The sequence below is a fragment of the Symphalangus syndactylus genome, chromosome 5 (assembly GCF_028878055.3).
Source record: "Symphalangus syndactylus isolate Jambi chromosome 5, NHGRI_mSymSyn1-v2.1_pri, whole genome shotgun sequence".
Classification (NCBI taxonomy): domain Eukaryota; kingdom Metazoa; phylum Chordata; class Mammalia; order Primates; family Hylobatidae; genus Symphalangus; species Symphalangus syndactylus.
Genome location: NC_072427.2, coordinates 152,306,952 through 152,329,355, shown reverse-complemented (window position 1 = coordinate 152,329,355; position 22,404 = coordinate 152,306,952). Strand labels below are relative to the sequence as shown.

The window sequence follows — 22,404 nt, the reverse complement described above, 5'->3', positions numbered from 1 at the left end:
GCGCTCAATACTCTGTAGGCACTAGATCTTACAAATGTCTTTACTTTATGTGGCCAAGAGCGAAATCACAGAAGTGAGGATGAGCATCAAATGGATAGGGGCAAGGGTTGCCAAGGGCCAAGGGTGGGGCTTTGAGTGCTACCCTGGTTTTAGTTTGGAATCCTCTGACCTGCCTTCCAAAATGCAGCAGCAACTCCAGCGTGCAGCATGCCTCACTTCCGATGCTTTTTCCAAACCTCCAAGAACAAAAATGAGAAAAGAAAGATCCCTGATGTATTCTACTGGCATTTGGGAGTAGGAGGCTAGGTGGTTCAGTTGCCAACCCCAAAATGAGCCTCGCCTGACTTTTCCTGATCTGTCAGCCTCCCTCCTTATCCGTAATACCTGCTAAGCATCACATGCTGTCAAAGTTGTGTTCCTTTACAAGTCTGAGTTTGTCCTTCAGAAATCGTTTCCTCTTAAGCACTGTGCCTGAGGTTAAGCTGCTGCGTGTCTGAATGGACCAGCTAACTTGCTTCTCCCCAGGAATGGAACTCAGCATGGAGCTTCATAAGCAGGGAGGGAGCTGGTGCAGATGGAAGAGCCTGCACTGTTTTCCATCAGGAACTTCCAATGGCACAAAGCTAGAGTAAATATGGGTTTCTGTAAACACAAATGATTAAAATAAGCATAAAATTACCTGTTATCAAATTATCATGAAGAAGAAAGTGTTGGGTCATTTTGAGCAAAACTGAAAAGAATACAAATACCTAGGCAGGAATTTAAGATCCTTCTCAATTAAATTTCACTTGAAATACCATGATTTAGGCCAATTCTGGTTTCACTTATTTGACTTTAAGTAGAAGACTTTTCTTTCACATACCAAGGGTTGGGTGTCACAAGAGCTCCGACTCTTGGCCTGTAGACGGTTTTTCATCTTGGGCCTCTCTTCTGCTGAAAAAATATTAATTGTCTTGCTGGTCAGCTCTAATTACCCTAGGGAAAGAATCTGATTGATGCCTATATGGTACTGGCCCTCCAAAAAAGCCTTAGGTCCCTAAGTGCTTGAATGCTTTTTGCTTGATAAAGAATTGCTTTCTGTGCCAGGCATTCTTTTTTCTTTGCAGTATCTGGCTTTGTTTGAACCAGAAGGGGAGGACACGCAGAGGCATGGCTGTGTCCATGAAACAAGCGTCCCATAACTATCTTTCTCCAGCCAGACTAGTATCCCCTTCACCTTCGTCTTATACAGAGTCCCCTTCCTTCTGAAGGGTGTGGAAGTTCAATCATCATCAAGAAATAAGGGCTTCTAGTGCCAGGCATAGCTTTTCTTTCCAGGGTTTTCAGCACATAGAGAGAAGGGACAGACATTTAAAATCAGTCATCAAGGTACTGGAGGCAGAGGCTCTGCTGGGATTCACAGAAATGTCATTCCCTGGAGCGTGAGTACTCAGGAAAGCTGGATGGAGGATGCTGTCTGGATTGCGGGTACTTGTGTGCTCTGCAGAGAGGGAGATGAAGAGCAGCTCAAACAGAGAGAGACAGAGCATGGGGAAGGACGGAGCACACAGTGAGCTTGTTAGCTCTCTAGGGCTGCCATAACCAGTGACCACACACTGGGCAGCTTAAACAGCAGAAATGCGTCCTTTTACAGTTCTAGAGGCTGGAAGTCCAAAATCAAGGGGTCCGCAGGGCCAAGCACCTTCTGAGAGGCTCTTGGGAACAATCTTCACTTGCCTCTCCTAGCTTCTTGTGGTTGCCGACAGTCCTTGGCTTGTAGATGCATCCCTCCAGTCTCTGCCTTTGTCTTCACATGGCCTTCTTCCCTAAGTGTGTTTTTGTGTCTCTGTGCCTGTCTTTATGAGGATAACATTTATTAGATTTAGGGCCCATCCTAGCCTGGAATAACTTCATCATAACCAATTACATCTGCAAAGGCCGTATTTCCAAATAAGGTCACATTGCGAAGTTCTAGGTAGGCGTGAGTTTGCGGGGGAGACTGTTCAGCCCACTGTAATGAAGTGTTCAGAAAATAGTTTCATGTGAGTGAACAGTTTGTTAGGGAATAACAGGTGGTAAGGACCTGACTGAGAAAGATGTTGAGCATTGATTTACAGGCTTCGAGTCTGTCCCATGGGTAGAGGTTGTAATAAAAGCAGCGAACACTTACTTACAGAGCGGCTGCCATGTGCCAGGCACCGTTCCGAGGTATAGAGGTACTGTTATTATTATTCCACCTTAGATGGAGAAACTGAGGCACAGAGAGACTCAATAAAATGCCCACAGCTAGAAAGAAACAGAGCCAGGATTCTGATCCAGGCGATTGGCTGGAGAGTCTGCTCTTCACTCCCATGTTGTTACTTTCCCCTTCTGAGCATCTTCAACACATTTGACCAGCACGGGATGAGCAGTGCTTCCTGCCATGAGCATTGTGCTGGCAAGCGCAGGAACAAGCTGTCTGACTTTGGTCCACATTAAATGTGGCCACTGGCCAGGAGAACGAAGGTGCTTCTTTAATTGGTGTCAGTGTCTAAACCTTTGCATGAAGGGCCTGTTGTGGTCAGTAGTATTGCCCTGTTATCGCGACAGCACGTTTTTTTGTTTTTTTTTTAGTTGCAGAAATTGGGAAAGTGTTGGTTTTTAATTCCTGGAACTTCCAAGGGTGGGGTTATTTGCAAGGGATTCCACAAGCCAACTAAGCCATACCCTTTCCCCAACCTGCAGCCTAGATAGATGAGTAACACCTGGCAGTGCCCTGTCCTACCTGGTCACCTTTTCTTGTACCTTACAACTAGGATGACCAACCACCCCAGTTTGCCCAGAACTAGGGGGTTTCCTGGGATGTGGGAATTTTAGTTTTAAAACCAGGACAAGTTGGTCGCCCTACTTACAATCCCCCTTATTGTGCACTGCCAGTTACGTCTTCTCCAACAGAGATGAGCTGCAGCAGCACCCACAGGGAGACAGCAGAATGTCTGTCTTGGTTGGTACCCTACATTTTCAGAGCCATAATCATGTCTGCCAGTAGGAAGGTCTCTGAAAGTGGTAAAATAAGTGGGAGTGCTGGAGTTATTTAGAATGCTGCTGTTCTTCTTACAGGAGAAGAGGATGAGGAGGAGCCAGAGATGCCTGTCGGCCCTCGCCCACGACCACTCTCTGAGCTTCACCTTAAGGAAAAGGCAGTGCCCATGCCAGAAGCCAGCGCATTTTTCATCTTCAGCTCTAACAACAGGTGTGCAGCGGTGGTGGGGAAGGTGGGGTCCTGCTCTCTCTAGTACCAGCCTGGCAGTTTCCTGTATTTTACCTGAACCTCTGGATGGAGACTGAGACTCTCCCAGCTCCTTGCAAATTGTATAAACAGACACTCATTTAGGGAAGAGTCCTGGATTTTGAATCAGAAGACTTGTGTTTATTTTTCTCTCCACTTTTTGAAATGTTTAAACTCTATTTCTATTCTTTGGGTGATTACTCTTGATAATTTACTAATTCTATTTAACTTAACAAAATGTGATGTTAAACAATATCAAGAACCTCCTCCTGTATAATAGATTGACCTTAGACTATTTTAACTCACTCATCTGCTCCTTACTTACGTGGAATTGTCATTAGTGTTTTAGTCCAACTTTTATTTTTAACCCAACAAGTTAGTGAGTCTTACTATTATATAGATAGTGTGTGTTTGGATATATGTACACCTTACCATTTTATTTGTTCACCTTTTTTTTACTCATTTCAGTCCATCCTTTAGCTAACATTTTCTTCCTTCCTAAAGTACATTCTTCAGAGGCTGCTTTAGTTCCATAATGGCGAATTCACTTGGCCTCTACTTACCTGTAACTGTTTTCACTTCTTGCTCTTGAAAGATAGTTTTGCTGTGTACACCATTTTAGACAGATAGTTTTTGTCCTGCAGCACAAGAAAGGTGCTATTCCACTGTAAAGTCAGCTGTCATTCCAACTATGATTTCTTTGTGAGTAACCTAACCTTTATTTGTAGCTGCTTTTAACATATTCTGTTGCCTTTGTGGTTGTACAGATTTACTACCATGTGTCAAGGTGTGTGTTTCTTTCCATTTATCTTACTTAGAATACATTCTGCTTCCTAAGCGTATGGATTTAGATTTTTATTCAGTTATTGAAAATGTACAGCCATAATGTTTAAATATTGCATCTTTTTAATTCTATATTTCTTCCTTCTGCCACTCCAGTTGGACATCTGTTAGACATTTTCATTCTGTCCCCCCTGTTTCTTAGAGGGTCTTACATATCTTTCATCTCCTTGTCTTTCTGTATTCTGGGAGATTTCTTCAACTGTATCTTCCAGTTTCTTAATTCTATTTTCAACTTAATCTATATTACTATTTAAACCAATTTTTTATCTTGACCATTGTATGTTTTTGTTTCAGTCAGTTCCATTTGTTGCTTGATTTTCCAGATCCATCTCTCTAAATCTAGTAGTTTCTGTTGATTCCTCATCTTTGTGATTTAGTCCTTTATTTCATTCAATATTTCAAATATAGTTGTTTTATAGTCTATATCTAATATTTCCAATACCCCCAGTCTTTGGAATCTAAATCACTTATCCAGGGTTTCTTCAGATTTCCCATCTTAGTGGCTTGTCCTTTTGTGCATCTGATGATCTTTGATTGTGACCCCAACACTTCCTCTTCATTTGTGAGAGTCCTGAAGACCTAAAGTAGGTCTGGAGAGACTTTCTTCCAGATGCCCCTTGGAGGTGTTGGCTTGGCCTAAAATTCCCAGGCATTCCTGCCCCACCACAAGACTGGCTTAACCTGCAATTTCTTGACAGCACTGCTGTTATTGGCTTCCATCCTCAAGCAATTCTGCCTTCCTGGCTGGCTCTCTCTCCATACATAGCCTCAGCTCAATGGAGGTTGGTGGGAGGGGTTGTTGGTTTGAAGCAGATGATTCTTACAGCCATCTCCTAAGTCTTATAAACCAGAATTGTCTCAGAGAGTTTGGCCCTTCAAGGGTTTGGTGCTTCTGCAGCAGGAGGGCTTCTCTGAGCATTTAGTCAACCATAATGCCAGGAGCACAAGTCTGAAGGCCTGGGTTGAAGCCCTGACTCCCCCACACTAAGGCTGTGTTTCTGGGCAAGCCTCTCCTACTTGGGTTTCAGTGTTCTTACCTGTGAAATGAAGATGATGACACCCATCCCTTCCTTCCTACATTGTTGTCAAAATGAGATGGTGTACAAGACACTTTGGCATTTAGGAACCTAGCATTTTTGGTGTTATCACTGAATGCCTAGAAGCTCAGTTGGATAATTGTGCTGGGGCACGGAAGTGAATTGCACATTTCAAGCTATTACACAGGAGCAGATCACCTACAGGGAGCTGGCTTGGCCGGCCTCTCAGCGTACCCAGCTCCGAGTAGTCCTATTGTTCCCTATGCATAAGCATAGAGTAGATCTCATAAAGTGATTTCTTTTCAATGATAGGGAAAATAAGTCCCCAGACAAAAGCCAGTTATGAATGTCAGAGCAGGGTTTGGGAATTCAGAGATTCTCAAAGGTCTCAGATGTAACCTTCTAAAATATCAAAGATGATATGTGCACCATATCATTACCAAGCAGCAGTAAGACTTAAGAATGAAGAGGTCACTTCAAGCCAACAAGCACCTGTTGCCAGCTGCTGGGGAGAGCAGAGGAGAGGGGCTCCCAAGAGCTGACTGCTGCTTCCCCTTGTCTGCCTTGACTTGTCTCTCCTCCTGTCCCCCCTCCCATACAGGTTTCGCCTCCAGTGCCACCGCATTGTCAATGACACGATCTTCACCAACCTGATCCTCTTCTTCATTCTGCTCAGCAGCATTTCCCTGGCTGCTGAGGACCCGGTCCAGCACACCTCCTTCAGGAACCATGTATGCATCGCCTGTGTCTTCTGCACTCCTTTCCCCTGGGGCTGTGCCGGGCCCACAGCTTCTGTTGCTGACATCGTTGTTCAATCAAGAGCCCAATTCTAGGTGTCATAATCAGATCCACAACTAACATTTCATTAAGAGAGTAGGGCTTTGATAGAAAACCACCCTAGGACCACAAGCAAATAAGAGAGCATGTACCCAAATGCTCAGGCTGGTTTGGTAATTGGCAAAGGTCAGGACTTTCATTGCCTGTGGATGTTCCCCAGGAAGCTCTAGTTCCCTGCAAACTTAGTTAAATGTGGCCACTGACTACATGCCCTCCCTTGCTCCCAGCATACTCTGACCAGAAGGGGAGCATTGGCAAATAGGTGCCGGTGATATGGCTGACCTTACCTAAAAGAGAGTCTTGGTACCTTCGGTAGAGTAGAACCAAATGTGAGGACCCACCCAAGGCTCTGGTGAACAGTCTTAAAGGCCAGTTTAAGAATTGCTGTGTCTCAAAACCTCAAAACTTTGTCAAGTCCCAACCAAGTGGGCATGAGGACAGCCCGCTGATCTAAAGCCATACCCATGCCAAACCACTCTGCGCTCCTGGGACCTGCTTGGTCCAGGGCTGTCTTACTGAGGTTAGCAGGTGTTGGCTCCATCCCTGATCCATCACCTGAAGTATAGTAAGCATGCAATGCTGGGGCCGGTCCTCAGCCTGTGCAGACCTCACTGGAAGGATGCACCTCCCTTGCCCCAGAGGACATAACCCAGGAATGGATTTCCACCAACACAGAAAGCTCAGTCCCACCAATGTGAGCGAAGCATTTTGAATCTCCCTGCAAAAAGACAAACCCCATTCTGTCCTTTTGACAAGCATCTCAGTGGTCCAATTTGGGTTTGTAAGTAAATTGGATTAATGGGAAAAGCATCCAACCAGATGCTGCTCAGATCCAGTACCAGCTGAGGCCTGCCCTGGAAGCTCACCTCACTTATCTGGGGGCTTCAAGGGAAGCCGCTGTGCTGCCTGAGGCTAGCCCCGCCTCAGGATCGCTGTGTGTGTGCCGCTTGCCCCCCATTTCCTGTCCCTGTGTCCCTGTGCAAAGGCTCAAGCGCCATGCGCCTCATTTTGAAGTGTGGCCTTTTCTGTTGAACATCCACTGACCTCTCTTCCCGTCCTGCTTTTCTCCCTTCCCCATCCCATCCCCACCCTGTTCCTTTTTGTTTTGCAGATTCTGTTTTATTTTGATATTGTTTTTACCACCATTTTCACCATTGAAATTGCTCTGAAGGTAAAGCCGCCATCCCCCTCTGCTCCTCCTGTCTCCCTTGTGCCAGCACCAGGTCTCTGCCGCTGTCTGTCGCTAACACACGTGCTCCTTCCTGTTGGTGTGGGGTTCACTCTCAGAGCCACTAATCCAATTATGCTTATTTTTCAGATCCTAGGCAATGCAGACTATGTCTTCACTAGTATCTTTACATTAGAAATTATCCTTAAGGTAATGCAACCTGGGCAATGCATCCTCTGTCGCTTTCTTTGTCTATCTCTGCTGTGTCTGGCTGGCTCTTTTCTGTCTTCCGTTTCCTTCACTCTCTCTTTTTTTTACTCCCAAGCCTGAAATTGGAAAAATGAGTGCCCCTCACTTTGTGTGATGCACTTTGCCCAGACTCAGAAGCCAGGAGCAGCCTACCCCACCGCAGCTCCTCCCTCCAGCCACCCCTAAGCAGTCCGTGGCCTGGAAGGGACATGTGTTGGCTGTGCCAACATTAAGGCTGCCATTTCATTGGTTCGGGCTGCAGCCGTCAGCAGCGCCAGACATACATGCCCACACGCACCAGCTCCCGTTAATTGATGCCTGAGCCTCTCAGGAAGGACTCTCCTTCCCTTCTCCTGTTTCACACACTCTGAAAGTGGGAAACCTCCTGGGGCGTGAAAGAATCACTTCGGCTGCTCTCTTTGGATGCCCATCCTTAGCACCTTCCTCAGTACTTGCGGCAGACATTGGGTCCAAGCTGGGGTTGGGGCCATGTCACAGTGATCACAGGCCTACTGTGAGATGTGGAGCTGGTCTCCCAGCTGAGGGCTTTCAGCAGGCAACTATAGACGACTGCTGACCCCTCAGTCACCTGCTGCAAAGCTTTGTCACAGTGCCCCTTGCCCTGAGCCCGGAGGAGGGAGAATTGTGCTGGAGAGCTGAGTACATCGGGGTGAGAGCAGGTGCTGCAAGGAACCTGAGCACCCAGCCCCCAGCTCTCAGCCCTTGCCTGCTGCTGGCCCAGCTCAGCTCTGCTAAGGGAACTGCTGCAACATTGCTACCCTCAGAACAGGCAGAGCCCACCTCAGGGCAACACTGGGATGAGAGAGAGAGTATTCCTCCATTTTTCCGGTATATTTCTGAGTCTCTAAACCAATGCATGGCAAGCCAGTTCATCTGAGAGTCAGGGTGTGAGTTCCATGATCTCAGGGAACGTGTGTTCCTCACTGAGCAAGGGGGTAGATTCTACCCTTTGCCCAAACAGAAGGACTAAGGCTCTGAAGCCTATGCTTCAGCTTTAGCTTCTTCCTGGGAGACTAGCCTGGGACTCCCCCACCCAAGGAGTCCAGGCTCCCTTGTCATCCCATCGCTGTGGCCAATGCAAGCTGAAGTCCACACCTAACCGATGCCACTGCCAGCTGCAGGCCTCTCCTTCCCTGCTGAGACTCCCTCATCATGGCCCAGCCTGTTGATGGACATGACAGTTCAGTCACATCCAGATACAAATTGAATGGAGTGGTTTTTGTGTGCCTTCCCCCGTGTTCTTGTCCGCAGGACACTCGGGTGCCCCCAGCTTCCATTCCTGGTTCCCGCTAACCGAGTATGTGGCTCAGATTTTTCTTTTCTGCTCGTGGAGAGTAGATCTGACCAGGCCTTTGTTCCTGGAGGTCGGGAGAGGGAACCGAAAGTTGCGTGGCTGCATTAAGATGCACCGCGGCAAAACCTGTTTTCCATGGCGAGCTGCGTTGATTCCTGGACTTCAGATGCAGGGAGGCACACAGACACCAGAGTTCTTTCCCAGGACAAGAGAAGCTCTGAGGCCCAATTCTCAGTGCCCTTCTACAGAGCTGCCCTTGTGGATTTCAATGGTGCTATTTCTCCTTCGAGATTGCCATACAAGCTGAAGTGAAAGGTCTCTTTGCAAGCATTGTCATGGCAAGGTCCTTCCATCCCCTCCCTCTTCTACTCTCTTCTATGCTCAGCATGCTTCTGAATAGAAACCCCAAGGCCGGAACACTCCCCTGTACCTCCTTCCCACTGGGTCCCTCTTCCTGGCCTAAGGCCCAGTGTCATGTTGTGGCACAGATGACCGTGGCTGTCCAAGGGGGACATTTAGCACAAGGAACAGTGGAAGGGCCTGGAGATGTTTGGCCTTAAAAAGGAAAGGCTTGTAGGCTGACAACAGTTGACCTGAGTAATACAACGGACTGTCACATAGAAGAGGAAGAAGGCAGAATCAAGACCAATGAGTAGAAATCACACACAAAAAGACAGGTTTCATAACTAAAAGAGCTGCCTGGAGAGGCAGGGATGGCCCATGGTTGAACAGAGAGTTTTCCTACCCTTCCAGGCAGAGCTAGCGAGCCACATCCCATTCCTTTCCTTCCTTAGGATAGAAACACCCCAGCAAGGGCCCCTTCCCAAGTAATGGTGTAGAATTAGGAAAGCAGGACCGAGGTGGCTGGCAATCAGAAAAAAGGGTCAAAGAGGAACAATTAGCACTGGGTACCTGAGTCTGGCTTTTCCTGATGCCCTGAACACCACAGATGACTTTCAAGTCAATGCTCCGTTTTCCCCGTGTCCATTTGCCCTTTCTTGTACAGCCACTCTTCCTCTGGCCCTGCCTGGGTGCATGTTCCCACCGCCCCCATATGCACACACTTGCACTTGCTCAAGTGTTGGTCTCATTTGAGGGTCCCCAAACAAAACAGGAGCCCACAACCAGAGGACAGAGTTGGCACTGTGAGCCCCATTAGTCCACCCGTCTGAGGAACGCAGAGGGTTCTGTTAGAGCTTGGCAGCAGCCTCAGAAGATCCAAGCCAGGAGCAAGAAGGGATCAGACCCAGTGCCTTCCTAACACTAAAAGCAAGGTGGCTGGGGAAGTGCTGGGCTTTCTGCAGGCACAATTAATATGAATTACGGGAGCCTCCTGAGTCCAGTCACTGGGGGTCCCAGCTCTTCCCCGAGAGGCAGGGAGGCAAGCCTTCCAGATGGTGGGCCTTCTGGAACTATACTCCCTTGCATCTTTTATATAATCTACCCACTTCTAAAAACCATTGCCCAACACAGGTGCCCGAGTCCTGTGGGACCTCCTGCTGCAAGAGATAAATGGAAAGAATTAGGTTGCAAGAGCTATTTTTGCCCATTTCCCCCTGTGTTTGCTTTTGAATGGCTCTGCGGACACTCTGCCCTGGGCATGCTCTGATTCCAAAGAGATTAACTGGACCCCAGGCGACCAGGGAGCCTTGCTCCGCCTCTCCACCGTCAGCTCCACGTTTTTGCCTTTGGCCGATGCTTCCTGTCCACTGCCTGTCACAGCCGTTATCCTGGATAACCAGTGGCCCTTATGCAAGTCGGCAAAATGAGAGAGGCTGTAAAGGCGATTTGTTGAGCACCTGCAGTGCGCAGCTTCAACCAGGCTCAGAGGGTGGTAGTAATGGCCAAGTCCTGTCACAGTCATCATCATCTTGTGTGTTCTCTTTTAAAAAGTTTCCAAACGGCTTTCACAAAGCCAGGAGATAGTTTCCTCACCTTATGATGAGAAAACAGAACTTTTCTCATCCAGGAAGCATCCGGAATTCAAATCCAGGCTGTAGTGACAGCTCACCCTTTTATGGGGCTCACCGTGTGCAGGGTGGCATCCTAAGTATTTTACATAGAAGTACCCACTTGATGCTTACAACCCTGTAGGGTAGACCTTATCCTCATTTTTCCAATGAGGGAACAGAGGCACTAAGGGAAGTTGAGTTTCTTGCTCCAGGCAACACAAATAAAATGCCACAGGTCTGGGATTCCAGCCCAGGCCGCCTGACCTCAGAGCCTGTGTTCTTAGCCACTGAGCCTCATAGCCCCTCTGATCACACAGCTTTCACCCTTAAAGAAGTCCAGATGCAGTCTAGAAGCAAGACAGTAGAAGTGAGTTTAGAATATTTGGCATCGATAATAAGCACCCTTCGAGGCCAGGAAGGGGAGGTATGCTAATTGCCAGAGTCACTGCTGGAACTTCTCACCAGGCACCAGGGTGACCAGCTGGCCTAGTTTGCCTAAGACTGAGGAGTTTCCTGGGATGCAAGATTTCTGATGATAAAGCAAATCTGGGCAAACCAGGATGGCTGGTCACCCTGCTGGGCCTGCCCCGCCCCCCAACCCACCCACTCCCTGCAGATGTCTGGTTCTCTCAGCTGGCCTAAGGACTCAAGCATTTGGAGAGGCAGTCGGGATGTGTGCTCCCAACCCAACAGCATCAGGAAAGGACCCTGCAGGCCCGAAGCCACGGACTTGGGATGTGGAACAGTGGGAAATTAGAGTGGGATGGTGGGGCCCACTTGAAAGGGCTTTGAATGTAGGATTAAAGAGCCTGGCTTGGCCTGGCAGGTGCAAGGAGCCACCCAGCAGTCCTGGGCTGGGAGAGTCTTGGGTGGTTGTGTGCATGGTAGCAGAACTCTTTTCTTGGCACCATGTCGCCATCTTCGTCCTTCCTGTTCCCCATGGATGGTGCTTGGGAGTTGACCAAGGGATGCCGTGGGAGGAAGGGGTGGTGTGAGGGGTCTCTGGGCTAGGGCTAGGGCCGTTCACACTGGTGTTTCTCTGTCCCTCCCTGCAGATGACTGCTTATGGGGCTTTCCTGCACAAGGGCTCTTTCTGCCGTAACTACTTCAACATCCTGGACCTGCTGGTGGTCAGCGTGTCCCTCATCTCCTTTGGCATCCAGTGAGTGGGAGCCCCTCAGCCCACGGTGGGCCACGCAGCTAGCAAGGGGTGCCAGAGAGGACAACCGGACCCTGGAGGGCCTGCCTGCAGGGCCACCCCAGTGTGATGGGAGCGGGGTGGGGCCTCCAAAGCTGTGCATGGCGGCTTTGAGTTCTTAGATCCGTGTCCTCAGTGGTCTGATACTCGGGGCATGTTGATCAGGCGAGAATATGTTTAAGTATCTGGGTTTTGCCATGACAGGCAGGGCCAGGCTCAGCTATTAAGAAATGGTTGTCTCCAGGACCTTCCTGCCTCCTCCACCACGGCCCCAGTGCCCTAAGCTGACCTTCAGCAACCCACAGTCTGCCACTGCCATGACCTCCCCTGACCTGGACCCTCCTTCTCCCTTTCTCTCCCCTCTCTCTCCAGCCAAAGCACCTCATGTTTGAGTGTATGTGTGAATGTGTATATATATGTCTGTGTAAGTGTGGGGTGTATGTGTGCACGTGTGGGGTGTGTGTATATGTGGATGTGTGTTTGTGGATGTGTCGGGTGTGTGTATATGTGGATGTGTGTATGTGTGTGTATGTATGTGTTTGTGTGTGTGTCTGCATATGTGTCTATATGGGTGTGTATGTGGATGTATATGTGTATGTATGTGCGTATGTATGTGTGCATGTGTATGTGTGTGACTGTATATTTGTGTCTTGTGTGTGTGCATGTGTGTGTGTGTGTGTGTGTGTGTGTGTGAGTTTTCCATTTCACTGGTCTGGGGTACAGTCTGGGTGTGAGTTCTAAGAGCTTTCCAGGTGACTCCCCTGTACAGCCAAGGTTGCAGTCCTTGTTCAGGTGTGGAGGATCTGATTACTAGTTTCTACCAAGTTCTAACAGCTGATAGTGTGAATCCTACACTTTAACGTTCAAAACACTTGCACATACACGTTCTTCTATGGTCCTCACACACACAAAACGATGGGGGAGACAGGGCAAGTGTTATTATCATCATTGTATAGATGGGAAATTTGGAGTTCAGGACATCATGACACCTGCTCAAGGTCACACCTATGGTAGAGAAAGGCCTAAATCCCAGGGTTCCTGGGTCTCTCCTCCCAAGAGTGTTTTCGTGGTCGGCTGAGATCATGCAGGGACCAGGGCCTTGGGAGAGACCCTTTTCTGTGATCATCAGTTATATTACCCCATATTTTCTGCCTGGGAGCCTACAAGTCTAGATTTGAATCCCAGCATGGCCACTCAATCACTATTTAACCTTCAACGAGGAATTCTTCCTCTTTAGCCTGTGTTTTTCCCATCTGACCTTTAAATCCCTTCCATTGTTTTTCAGTGCAAACTGACTCCCTCCCAGAGACACTGTAGGAGAGACACAGTGATAGATAGGAAAGGCCTTTGCATCTCTTGGAATAAAAGAGCCATGCACCAGATAAACTGGATCTTTCCACCAGCCCCTTCTTGAGCACATCATCCTGACCACACAAAGCATGAAATCAGTGCTTGCTGGCCTGTCATTCATTGTTTAGGTCCCGAGGCAAGTATGAAGCTCTCCAGAAGCTTGAGAGGCTGTCTCAGGTAGTCAGCCTGTGAGGGTTAGGATGTGCTCCACAGCTGCTCGCCAAGGTGGTATGGTTAGTAAGCCCCACCTGGGTAGGATGGACAACTCCAAAAACCATCCAGGCATCTTGCTCAGGGGCCTGTCTCCTGCTGTCTCCATCACACTGGGGAAAAGCCGTAGCCTGAGACTCCAAGAAGCTCTGACTTGGCCTCGGCATCCCAGGTGTATGGAACCTGGAGTGCAGCGTAGGAGCCGAAGGGACTGGCCTTCTGAAGGGTCACTGAAAAATCAGCTGACAAAAGAAAGGTTAATTGGAGAAAAAACATTCACATTTGTTTAACGTGTGTACACAGAGCCTTCAGAATGCAGACCCAAAGATACAGGGGAAATTGACCATTTTTATGCTTAGGTTCAAGAAAGTATGGACAGCCGTGTAGAAATGTGATTGGAGAAGAAGGGTAGGATCTAACGCGAACGGACTGAGTGGGGGACCCAGCAAGGCCTGTCTCTAGGTTCTTCTTGGCCTCTCTGTGAAGCTTTCCTTCCTTCTGGGTCGGGGACAGGATCCTGTCTGCAAGAGGAGTCTTAGGATCTACACTCCCACATGGTAGATCTGATCATTTTTATGGCCAGTTTTTATTCAGAAAAGCAGAGGGAAAATTTGAGTAATATTTTTAGGTTGTGTGGCTGGCTTTGGGGAAACGGGGTTCTGGGTTCTGGTTTCTTGAGCCATCTTGGGGAAGAGGGATTCTAGTGTCTATGGCTAGCCTCGGAGGAGAAGGGGACTGAGACAGGAGGGCAAGAAGAGGTCAGAGAAAAACTTTTGCTTCTGAGACTGCTTCTAAGGCAGTCGTTTCGGGGTGTTGTTTCGTGAGCCCCAGCAGTAAAGCCCATCCTTCCTTGGAGTCCTGAGTGTGCTCTTGGCGGGTTTTATGTATAGGTGCCAGGAGCAACTGTCTAGGATATGTGTTTGGAGATAAACACTAAGAAATCTCCTCCCCATGCCCATCACCTCCAGCCACAAGGCCCGAGATCCCACCATTGGTACGGCATTCCTTTAAGTGTAGTAATGTCTTCAGCAGGCATCATGAGCAGGTACCATTCAGGCAGTTTATCAAGCACACGGCTAGGTGATTTACATAGAATTCTTATTTAACCCTTGCAAAGACCTTCTGAGCTGATTACAGACCCATTTTACACATAAAGAAACTAGAGCTCAGAAAATTTAGGAAATTTGTCCTCAGTGCCTTGGCTAGCAAGTGCCTGCACTGGGGTCTGAATTCCCATGGCCTTGCTCTGAATTTCTTTCTCTGACACTGTGAATGCCCCTGTGAGTAGCACAGTACATTGCTAATGACCTGCCATGAGCCACCTTGCATATTATTTATTCACCCACAGGAAAGCCCCAGGGTTACAGGCAAGCTCCAGGCTCTCAAGGGGTGGGAGACAGGAGTAGAAAGTGGTCCCAGAATGCAAACATCCCTGAGATGGGCTTTACGTTTTGTCAGGTTTGCCTGGGATTCACCTGTCAGGACACTCCCTTACCACGTTATTTTTGCTCCCCCCAGAAACAGGAGGAGCTTACTACCCTGCCTGTTTCCCTCTCCCAGGTCCAGTGCAATCAATGTCGTGAAGATCTTGCGAGTCCTGCGAGTACTCAGGCCCCTGAGGGCCATCAACAGAGCCAAGGGGCTAAAGGTGAGTTGAGGGCATGGGTAGGGAGGCTCCAGGCAGCCGGCTGGGGAGTGGGAGCTCCACAGAGGTGAGGGGTGGGTTGGAAGGAGGAGACGATGGTCAGACCAAGTGGCTGCCATGTGGGGTCCCAGGCACTGGTCCCACTGCATGTCCCGGTTCCGTAATGAACAGCATAGTAACAGAGGCAGCCATCCAAAGTGTCTTCTCTAAGCAGAATGTGCCAAAGGGAGATCCCATGCAAACCCTGTGCCCCTGTGGTGCCTCCATCCCTATATTCCTTCCACTGTAAGATGGGAGGTTGGCAGGACTTTTGTCCTTGTAGTCACGGAGAGTCCAGTGGGGGCCTTTGCATCCCATTACGGTCCATCACTTCCCATGTGACTCTGGGAGCGTGGCTTTGCCCCTCTCAGCCCAATTACTCCCCGTTGTGGCAAACGGGCTGCCCCTGCTACCTCCTGGAAAGGCTCCTGCCATCTCCTGAAGCCACGTCCCTCTCCCCGTCCCTTCCCACTGCAGCATGTGGTTCAGTGTGTGTTTGTCGCCATCCGGACCATCGGGAACATCGTGATTGTCACCACCCTGCTGCAGTTCATGTTTGCCTGCATTGGGGTCCAGCTCTTCAAGGTAAAGTCTGGGTTCCATTGTGGTTCTCCTTCCTCCCTTCCCATCAGCATTCCCGGGGAAGGGAGCTGGCAGATATAGCACAAATGAGACAGTGTCCCGGGCCAGACTTGGCCTGGATGTAACCTCCACCTGCAGCCCGACTCAACCTTCAGACCAGGGGAGGGAGGCGCTGGAAGGAGGCATCGGGCCACCAGGCCAGAGGTCCCTCACCCTCTTTATTTTACCTGCCCTTGAGGTCACTGCCCTTCCTTCTAGAAAGAGAGAGAGAGGGACTTTCATCCTGTGGAAGCTCTGTGTCAGTCACTTGCTTAAAGCCTGCAGCAGTGCCCTATTATCAACAGCATCACGCCCCTGCTGCACCACCCGGCTTTCAGAGCCCTGCACCTGTCAAAGTCAGCTCCTGCTGCTTCCTGCAGCACCCCTCGTGTCCTCCTTGGATTCTGGTCTTTTTTGCCCTCACCCTTTTAGTTCTGCTATTCTCCCACCTAGAGCATTCTCCTCCGCCACCCCCCACTGTGTAAACTCCCATCTAATTCATCCCTCTGAGCCCAGCTCCACTTCTCCCTCCCTGGCGAGACCTTCCTGGAGAGTACAGCTCCCATGGACCCGAGCTCCCGTTTTTGCATTGCAGTGCTACTTGCAGCAGTGGCGTCTGTATTCGCCACTGTTCTGTGCATGTGAGTCAGGCCCTGCCCATCCGGATTCTGCACTTTTTATCCCACTGTCCCTAGCACAGTGCTGGGCTATGGAGATGCTCACTAATTGCTTTTGGATTGACTCATTGATTACCGAACATCTCTAATACTCTGTTCTCTGCCTTCCAGGGAAAGCTGTACACCTGTTCAGACAGTTCCAAGCAGACAGAGGCGGAGTGCAAGTGAGTGGAGGTGGGAGGGCAGCCAGGGCCACGGCCGGTCAGCCCCAGGAGGCTGAAGGCTTGACCAGAAAGGAGGGACAGCTCATTTCCTAAGACTGCAGTGACACCTGGATTTTGCCTGTGTGTAATCTGGCCTCACTGACACAATGTGTAGCATTTTTTGTTCCTGAAGTTTCTGCCCACTCAAGCTCCTCCCATGGCTAGAATGGTGAAGTTCAAGCCAGGCAGTCCCATCCCACCCAGCGTTCAGGGTCACTGGCAGGCCAGGCGTGAAGGAAGATGGGCGATCCCAGAGTAAACTCCTTCTCCTCCTCTCTCAGGGGCAACTACATCACGTACAAAGACGGGGAGGTTGACCACCCCATCATCCAACCCCGCAGCTGGGAGAACAGCAAGTTCGACTTTGACAATGTTCTGGCAGCCATGATGGCTCTCTTCACTGTCTCCACCTTCGAAGGGTGGCCAGAGTGAGTATGCAAACCAAGGCCCCATGAACCCTGACATTCAAAGGCCGGTTCTGACTTTCCAGCCCCTCCCCAAGTTTGTTAATGTCCCGCACTCCTTCTGGAGGTCATATTTACCTGGGTCCTCCCCAGACAGTGAGGTGTATTTCTAGAACTTATAGTCCACTGTCACTGCTGAAACACAGACTCTTCTTTCTCTAGAAGGTGTCTAGAAGGGCTAAAAAAATGACTTTTTTTTAGCCCTCTTTCCAACCCAGCATGAGCCACAATGTCAGAGATCTCTGTCGTTACCCTTATGGCATCTGGGAGTTGGGTGTGGGGAGAGCTTCTCCAGGTGTGGGCCCTGTGGTCACCATAGGATTCAAGATTGCCACTCCCAGCATGCCCTTCACTGGGTAAAGATGGCTGAGATGTCTTTGTTTTATTGACTGGACCCAGGTCTCCTTAGAAAAAGCCTTGCCTGTATTTATGGTGGAAAGTAACAAAGGGATGGGAGCCCAGGCCCCACTTCCTCTGCAGAGGCAATGCGTTTGTGCCTAGAGCAGCCCGCGGGCCTTGCACACTGCATCACCTCTACCAGGCAGCTTCCCATCAGGTCCTTATATCTTTGTATAGATACCTGCTTTTCCCCCAATATGTATTCCAGTGAAATTAGAATCTGAAAGTCAGAAAATTCTAAATGTTTCTAAGTCAACAGCAATGCATGGATCTTAGGTAAGAGTCACATTATTATGTGGTAAGATATAGGCGATAGCTGGAGAATAACCAAGTGCCGTGCAGGGCTACTGAGGAAGGGGAAGACATAATCCCTGTCCATGAAGAATAACAAGCTTCGTGGGGCACACAGCCCAGGCTCAGATGAATGGCATATGTATGTAAACTGCTGAAGTCTGAAACCAGACCGTTGGTGATGATGGGAGTAGCATGGGTCGTGTGAGTGTTTTTAGCTGAGTGGATATTTGCTCTTGGAGAGATTTATTTTACATTCCTTCTAACATTCTCTGAGCCCATGCCAGTTTGCAAAGCTGTCTCAATATTTACCAATATTTCCAGTGTTTTAAATCAATGTCCATGACTCATGTTACATTTAAACAGCTCTTCACAGTTTCAAAACACCTTCCTATACATTATTCTAACTACCCTGCAAGGTAGGAAAGTCAGGAATTATTGTCTCCAATGCACAGATGAAGAATCTGAGTCTCAGAGAGGTTAAGCGCTTTGCCCGAGGTTACACAGCCAGTAAGTGGCCGAGCTGGGACTCCAGCTCAGAGCTGTCTCCTGCACCCTGATCCCTGGGATTCCTGGAGCAGTGGTGCCATCCTTCCACAGAGGGGACCCTGCTTCTCCAGTTCCCTCTGTGGGACCTGTCTCCTCCTGCAGGCTGCTGTACCGCTCCATCGACTCCCACACGGAAGACAAGGGCCCCATCTACAACTACCGTGTGGAGATCTCCATCTTCTTCATCATCTACATCATCATCATCGCCTTCTTCATGATGAACATCTTCGTGGGCTTCGTCATCGTCACCTTCCAGGAGCAGGGGGAGCAGGAGTACAAGAACTGTGAGCTGGACAAGAACCAGGTAGCTTCCTAGGAAGGAGCGGAGGGAAGCGGGGCCTGTGGAGGGAATGACAGCCTGCGGCCCACCCCGCAGAGGGGCTGCAACAGGGAGAGGCCGTGCAGATACTGAGATCATCTCTCTGCTCCTCAACCAGAGTGGGCTGTCAGTCTTTCTTACTTGCCAAAGAAATGCAAATGCCTGCAAACCCCAGATCTGGCAAATGTACTCAGCCAACAAATATCTATGAAGCTTCTACTTAAGGATACTCTATGATAGATTTTGTCCAATCTCATGCCCTATCTAGAAGTTAACAAGTTAGAAGGACCCAAGTGGGTCGGCACCATGATACGGAGGAGAGAAACTAGAACTGTGAGGGAGTAAGGGCTTTTGGGGTGGAGAACAGAACGGCTTCAGGAAACCACTCTTACGTGGTTTCTTAAGTAAAACCCAGAGGCTTATGTGGGAGGTGGGGGCAGGAAAGAGGCTTAAGTGGGAGTGAGATGGTGATGCCAAGTATCGTGACAGGTTCTGTTAGCCATGAAGAGCTGGCAGTGCCGTGGCTGAGTCAGGAAGCTGCCAGGGTGGGAGGTAGATGTAGTGCCTCAGGTCTGTTCCCTAGCTCGGCTCCCACTGGGAGGAGTCTGTGGGGAAATACATTCCTGCCTGTGAATAAGGAGTGCCCACGGGAAGGAGCACAGCATGGTGTGCCCCTTGTGACCCTCACCAGGCCAGCCAATCCCCCGTGGGTTTTCAAGTCTACATCTCCAGCATAGACTCACTCTGCTGGCTGCTGTGTGGACCCTGGATTGAAAGAAGGCAGGAAAGAGAGGAGGCCAGTTAGAAAGTGGAAATGAGAGAGGATTAGACCCCGATCTAGTGTCAGGTTAATGATGGTAGCGATGGAAAGAATAGGAGGAGGTAAAAGCGTTAAGACTCAGGCGTTGGACATCGTGGCTGAGGGTTTGAGAAGAGGCTGGGGAGATTCCCCAGTTCCTGATCTGGAAGCCGGGGCAAAGTGCAGAGAAATGGACTGGCTCTCTGCCAGAGTCCCGAGAATCTAGTTAGCCTGGAATCTCCTTCCCTCTCAGTGAACTGTGTTTTTCCATCTTATGGACACTGGCAAATAAGAAAGATTGATTTAGTTGGCCAGGCACAGTGGCTCATGCCTGTAATACCAGCACTTTGGGAGGCCGAGGTGGGCGGATCACTTGAGGCCAGGAGTTTGAGACCAGCCTGGCCAACGTGGTGAAACCCCATCTCTACTAAAAATACAAAAAATTAGCTGGGTGTCGTGGCGCGTGCCTGTAATCCCAGCTACTTGGGAGGCTGAGGCAGGAGAATCGCTTGAGCCCAGGAGACGGAGGTTGCAGTGAGCCAAGATCACACCACTGCACTCTAGGATTTAGGACAGGAAAGAAAAACTGAGGAGAGAAGTACCCAAGGATGGTCTGTGGCATGGGCAGTAATCAATGAGAAGCACAGCTGTCAGTCAGTCAGGAAGCACATTCTTAGCGACGCCGACTCCCTGCCGAGGCACCTGCCAGGCATCACCAGGGTGAGCAAAGGAGATGCATGGTCCCTGCCTAGGACCTTGTTACGGGGATTTGACAAGAAGGGGCTCTCTCCTTGATTAAGGGGGCCATGGAAAAATCAAGACATTTTCCAAATAACACTTCCCACCTGTAAGTGAGCCAGAGCAGCCAATGATTTCTCAGACTTCTGGAGAACCCCACCCCACAGTGTGTGGTTTCATTCACATCCCACACTTCTCTGCCAGCTCCCCCCACACCCTCCAGGTAACTAACCCCACTCTCCCCATCCTCCACCACCCTCCCAGCGACAGTGCGTGGAATACGCCCTCAAGGCCCGGCCCCTGCGGAGGTACATCCCCAAGAACCAGCACCAGTACAAAGTGTGGTACGTGGTCAACTCCACCTACTTCGAGTACCTGATGTTCGTCCTCATCCTGCTCAACACCATCTGCCTGGCCATGCAGGTCAGTCCAAGGAGGAGCACAGCCACGGTGCTGCAGAAGGGAGCGTGCCACGGGGATGGAAAGTGTAACGGAGCGGCAGGCAGCTCAGTGCATCGCCTTCCTGGTCACCAAGGGAGGCAGTTGGAGAAAGATTAGTGTTCTCTGTCAAGGATGCGCTCCTCTCTGGGCCTTACGGAAGAATCCATGGCACCCTGGGTTGATCAATGGAGAGAGGGGAGGAGATGGAGAAGGGAGGGATGAGCTGGATGCGTTCGTTGTTGGTTGATCAATGGAGAGACGGGGGAAGATGGAGAAGGGAGGGATAAGCTGGACGCATTCGTTGTCGGTAAGGTGTGGCGTGTGGAGGTGGGTTCTGTATCCACCTGTCTTCAGGGACAGAGCTTGTTCCCAAGCTCTCTTGAGTGCCAGAGTCTCCATAAAGCTGTCACGGCCAACCAGGGAAATGAACACAGATGTGTTCAGAAATGGCAGAGCAGGGAAGAGTTTGGAGATTCTCCTGAGTCCTCCTGACTGCCCACGGAGAGGTGGGTGGCCCTCTGGGGGTTTGGTTCGAGGAAGGTCTTGCTGAGGCGAGGGCCTCCGAGAAGGCTGGGCAAAAGGTGGGGAGGAGGAGAGACCTCCCTTCCCCGTGTTCATAGCTCCTCCCCTCTCCTGATGCAGCACTACGGCCAGAGCTGCCTGTTCAAAATTGCCATGAACATCCTCAACATGCTCTTCACTGGCCTCTTCACCGTGGAGATGATCCTGAAGCTCATTGCCTTCAAACCCAAGGTAGGCCTCTGAGAAAGACCTCTGATTCCCAGGCATCAGGGGTGGACAGGCAACAGGGAGTTGGGGTGCAGGTATTGAAGGCAGAATGAGGGAAAGAGGGAAAAAGGCATTGGTGAAGGACCATCCCTGCTCCAATGATCAGTGCCCCAACTCCTACACCTGCCCAGAGCTAAACCAGGCCAACTCCAGGAAACACGCTCAGCTCTCGGTGTGGACCCTGGCTGGCATGCATAAGCTGCAGATTCCTCGCTGAGCTGAACCTCTGAGCCTCTCCTAGGAGAGGCACGTGATAGTCTTTTCTCCTATGTCCCATCCTCTAGTGCATAACCTGTTAATAGAAGAAACTATGCTCATAGACTGGCAGACCAAACCTCTCTGGGCCCAGCCCCCCAGATCCACTCAGGCCTCTGTTCCAGCCTCCTCTCATTTCATCAGCCACACAGACCAACCTCATATAAAACATTCAGCCAGGGCTGGATTTGCTCAGGGCTCAGGGCTCAGGGCTCCAGCCTATGGGCACTCCTGTTCCCTGCCTCAGAGCCTATGGCATTGCTCCTTACACACTGGGGCAGGAAGAACAATTACCTGCAAATTTCACTGCTTTGTTCCTTGTGTAAGGGCAAGAAGATTAGGCCTGCTGCTGAATGAGGCAGGGTCAGAATTCCTGTCCTTTGGATCATCTGTGCCCTTCCTAGCCAGTCGCCCCCACTATCCTCAGTGGTGGAGTAGCAGACACTGGTGTGAGCCACACCTTCCACCCTGGGCCTCTGTAGATGGGTCAGAATCACCGGTATCCACTGGCCGGGGTTCACCACCAGGACAGCTGCTTCTGAGGGAGGCTATGAAAGCAACTGAGCAGCCCCCAGGCTACCATAACACCTTTTGGAGAAGGATGAGAAGGAACGAGTTTTAGGAGCATCATGCAGTTACAGACTTGAGACAATCCCTCCAGCTTACTGAGCCTTCTCCTCCCTCCTTTGGTAGTTTTCCCAGATGCAACACAGATCAACAGGAGGCCAAGAGCAAGAGTCCCTGGCCATATCTTCTACTTTCACTCAAG

The 22,404-nt window shown here is 49.9% G+C and overlaps 1 protein-coding gene across 22 annotated transcripts in view; it reads left to right on the top strand.

Annotated features, from left to right (window-relative positions):
• The window catches only part of LOC129483539 (voltage-dependent L-type calcium channel subunit alpha-1C), a 630,682-nt gene that overhangs the window by 528,238 nt on the left and 80,040 nt on the right, over positions 1 to 22,404 (top strand). For 11 of the 22 annotated variants that reach the window (XM_055281126.2, XM_055281125.2, XM_063639852.1 and 8 more), the window contains exons 19-29: positions 3,079 to 3,211; positions 5,729 to 5,858; positions 7,076 to 7,135; positions 11,704 to 11,810; positions 14,967 to 15,054; positions 15,568 to 15,675; positions 16,500 to 16,552; positions 16,873 to 17,019; positions 18,397 to 18,598; positions 20,415 to 20,573; positions 21,234 to 21,344. In XM_055281126.2, coding sequence (XP_055137101.1) covers positions 3,079 to 3,211; positions 5,729 to 5,858; positions 7,076 to 7,135; positions 11,704 to 11,810; positions 14,967 to 15,054; positions 15,568 to 15,675; positions 16,500 to 16,552; positions 16,873 to 17,019; positions 18,397 to 18,598; positions 20,415 to 20,573; positions 21,234 to 21,344 — 1,298 coding nt within the window. Of the gene's footprint in view, positions 1 to 3,078; positions 3,212 to 5,728; positions 5,859 to 7,075; positions 7,136 to 7,282; positions 7,343 to 11,703; positions 11,811 to 14,966; positions 15,055 to 15,567; positions 15,676 to 16,499; positions 16,553 to 16,872; positions 17,020 to 18,396; positions 18,599 to 20,414; positions 20,574 to 21,233; positions 21,345 to 22,404 lie in introns of all 22 variants that reach the window. The other 11 variants (XM_055281127.2, XM_063639851.1, XM_055281120.2 and 8 more) reach the window with 2 other exon arrangements.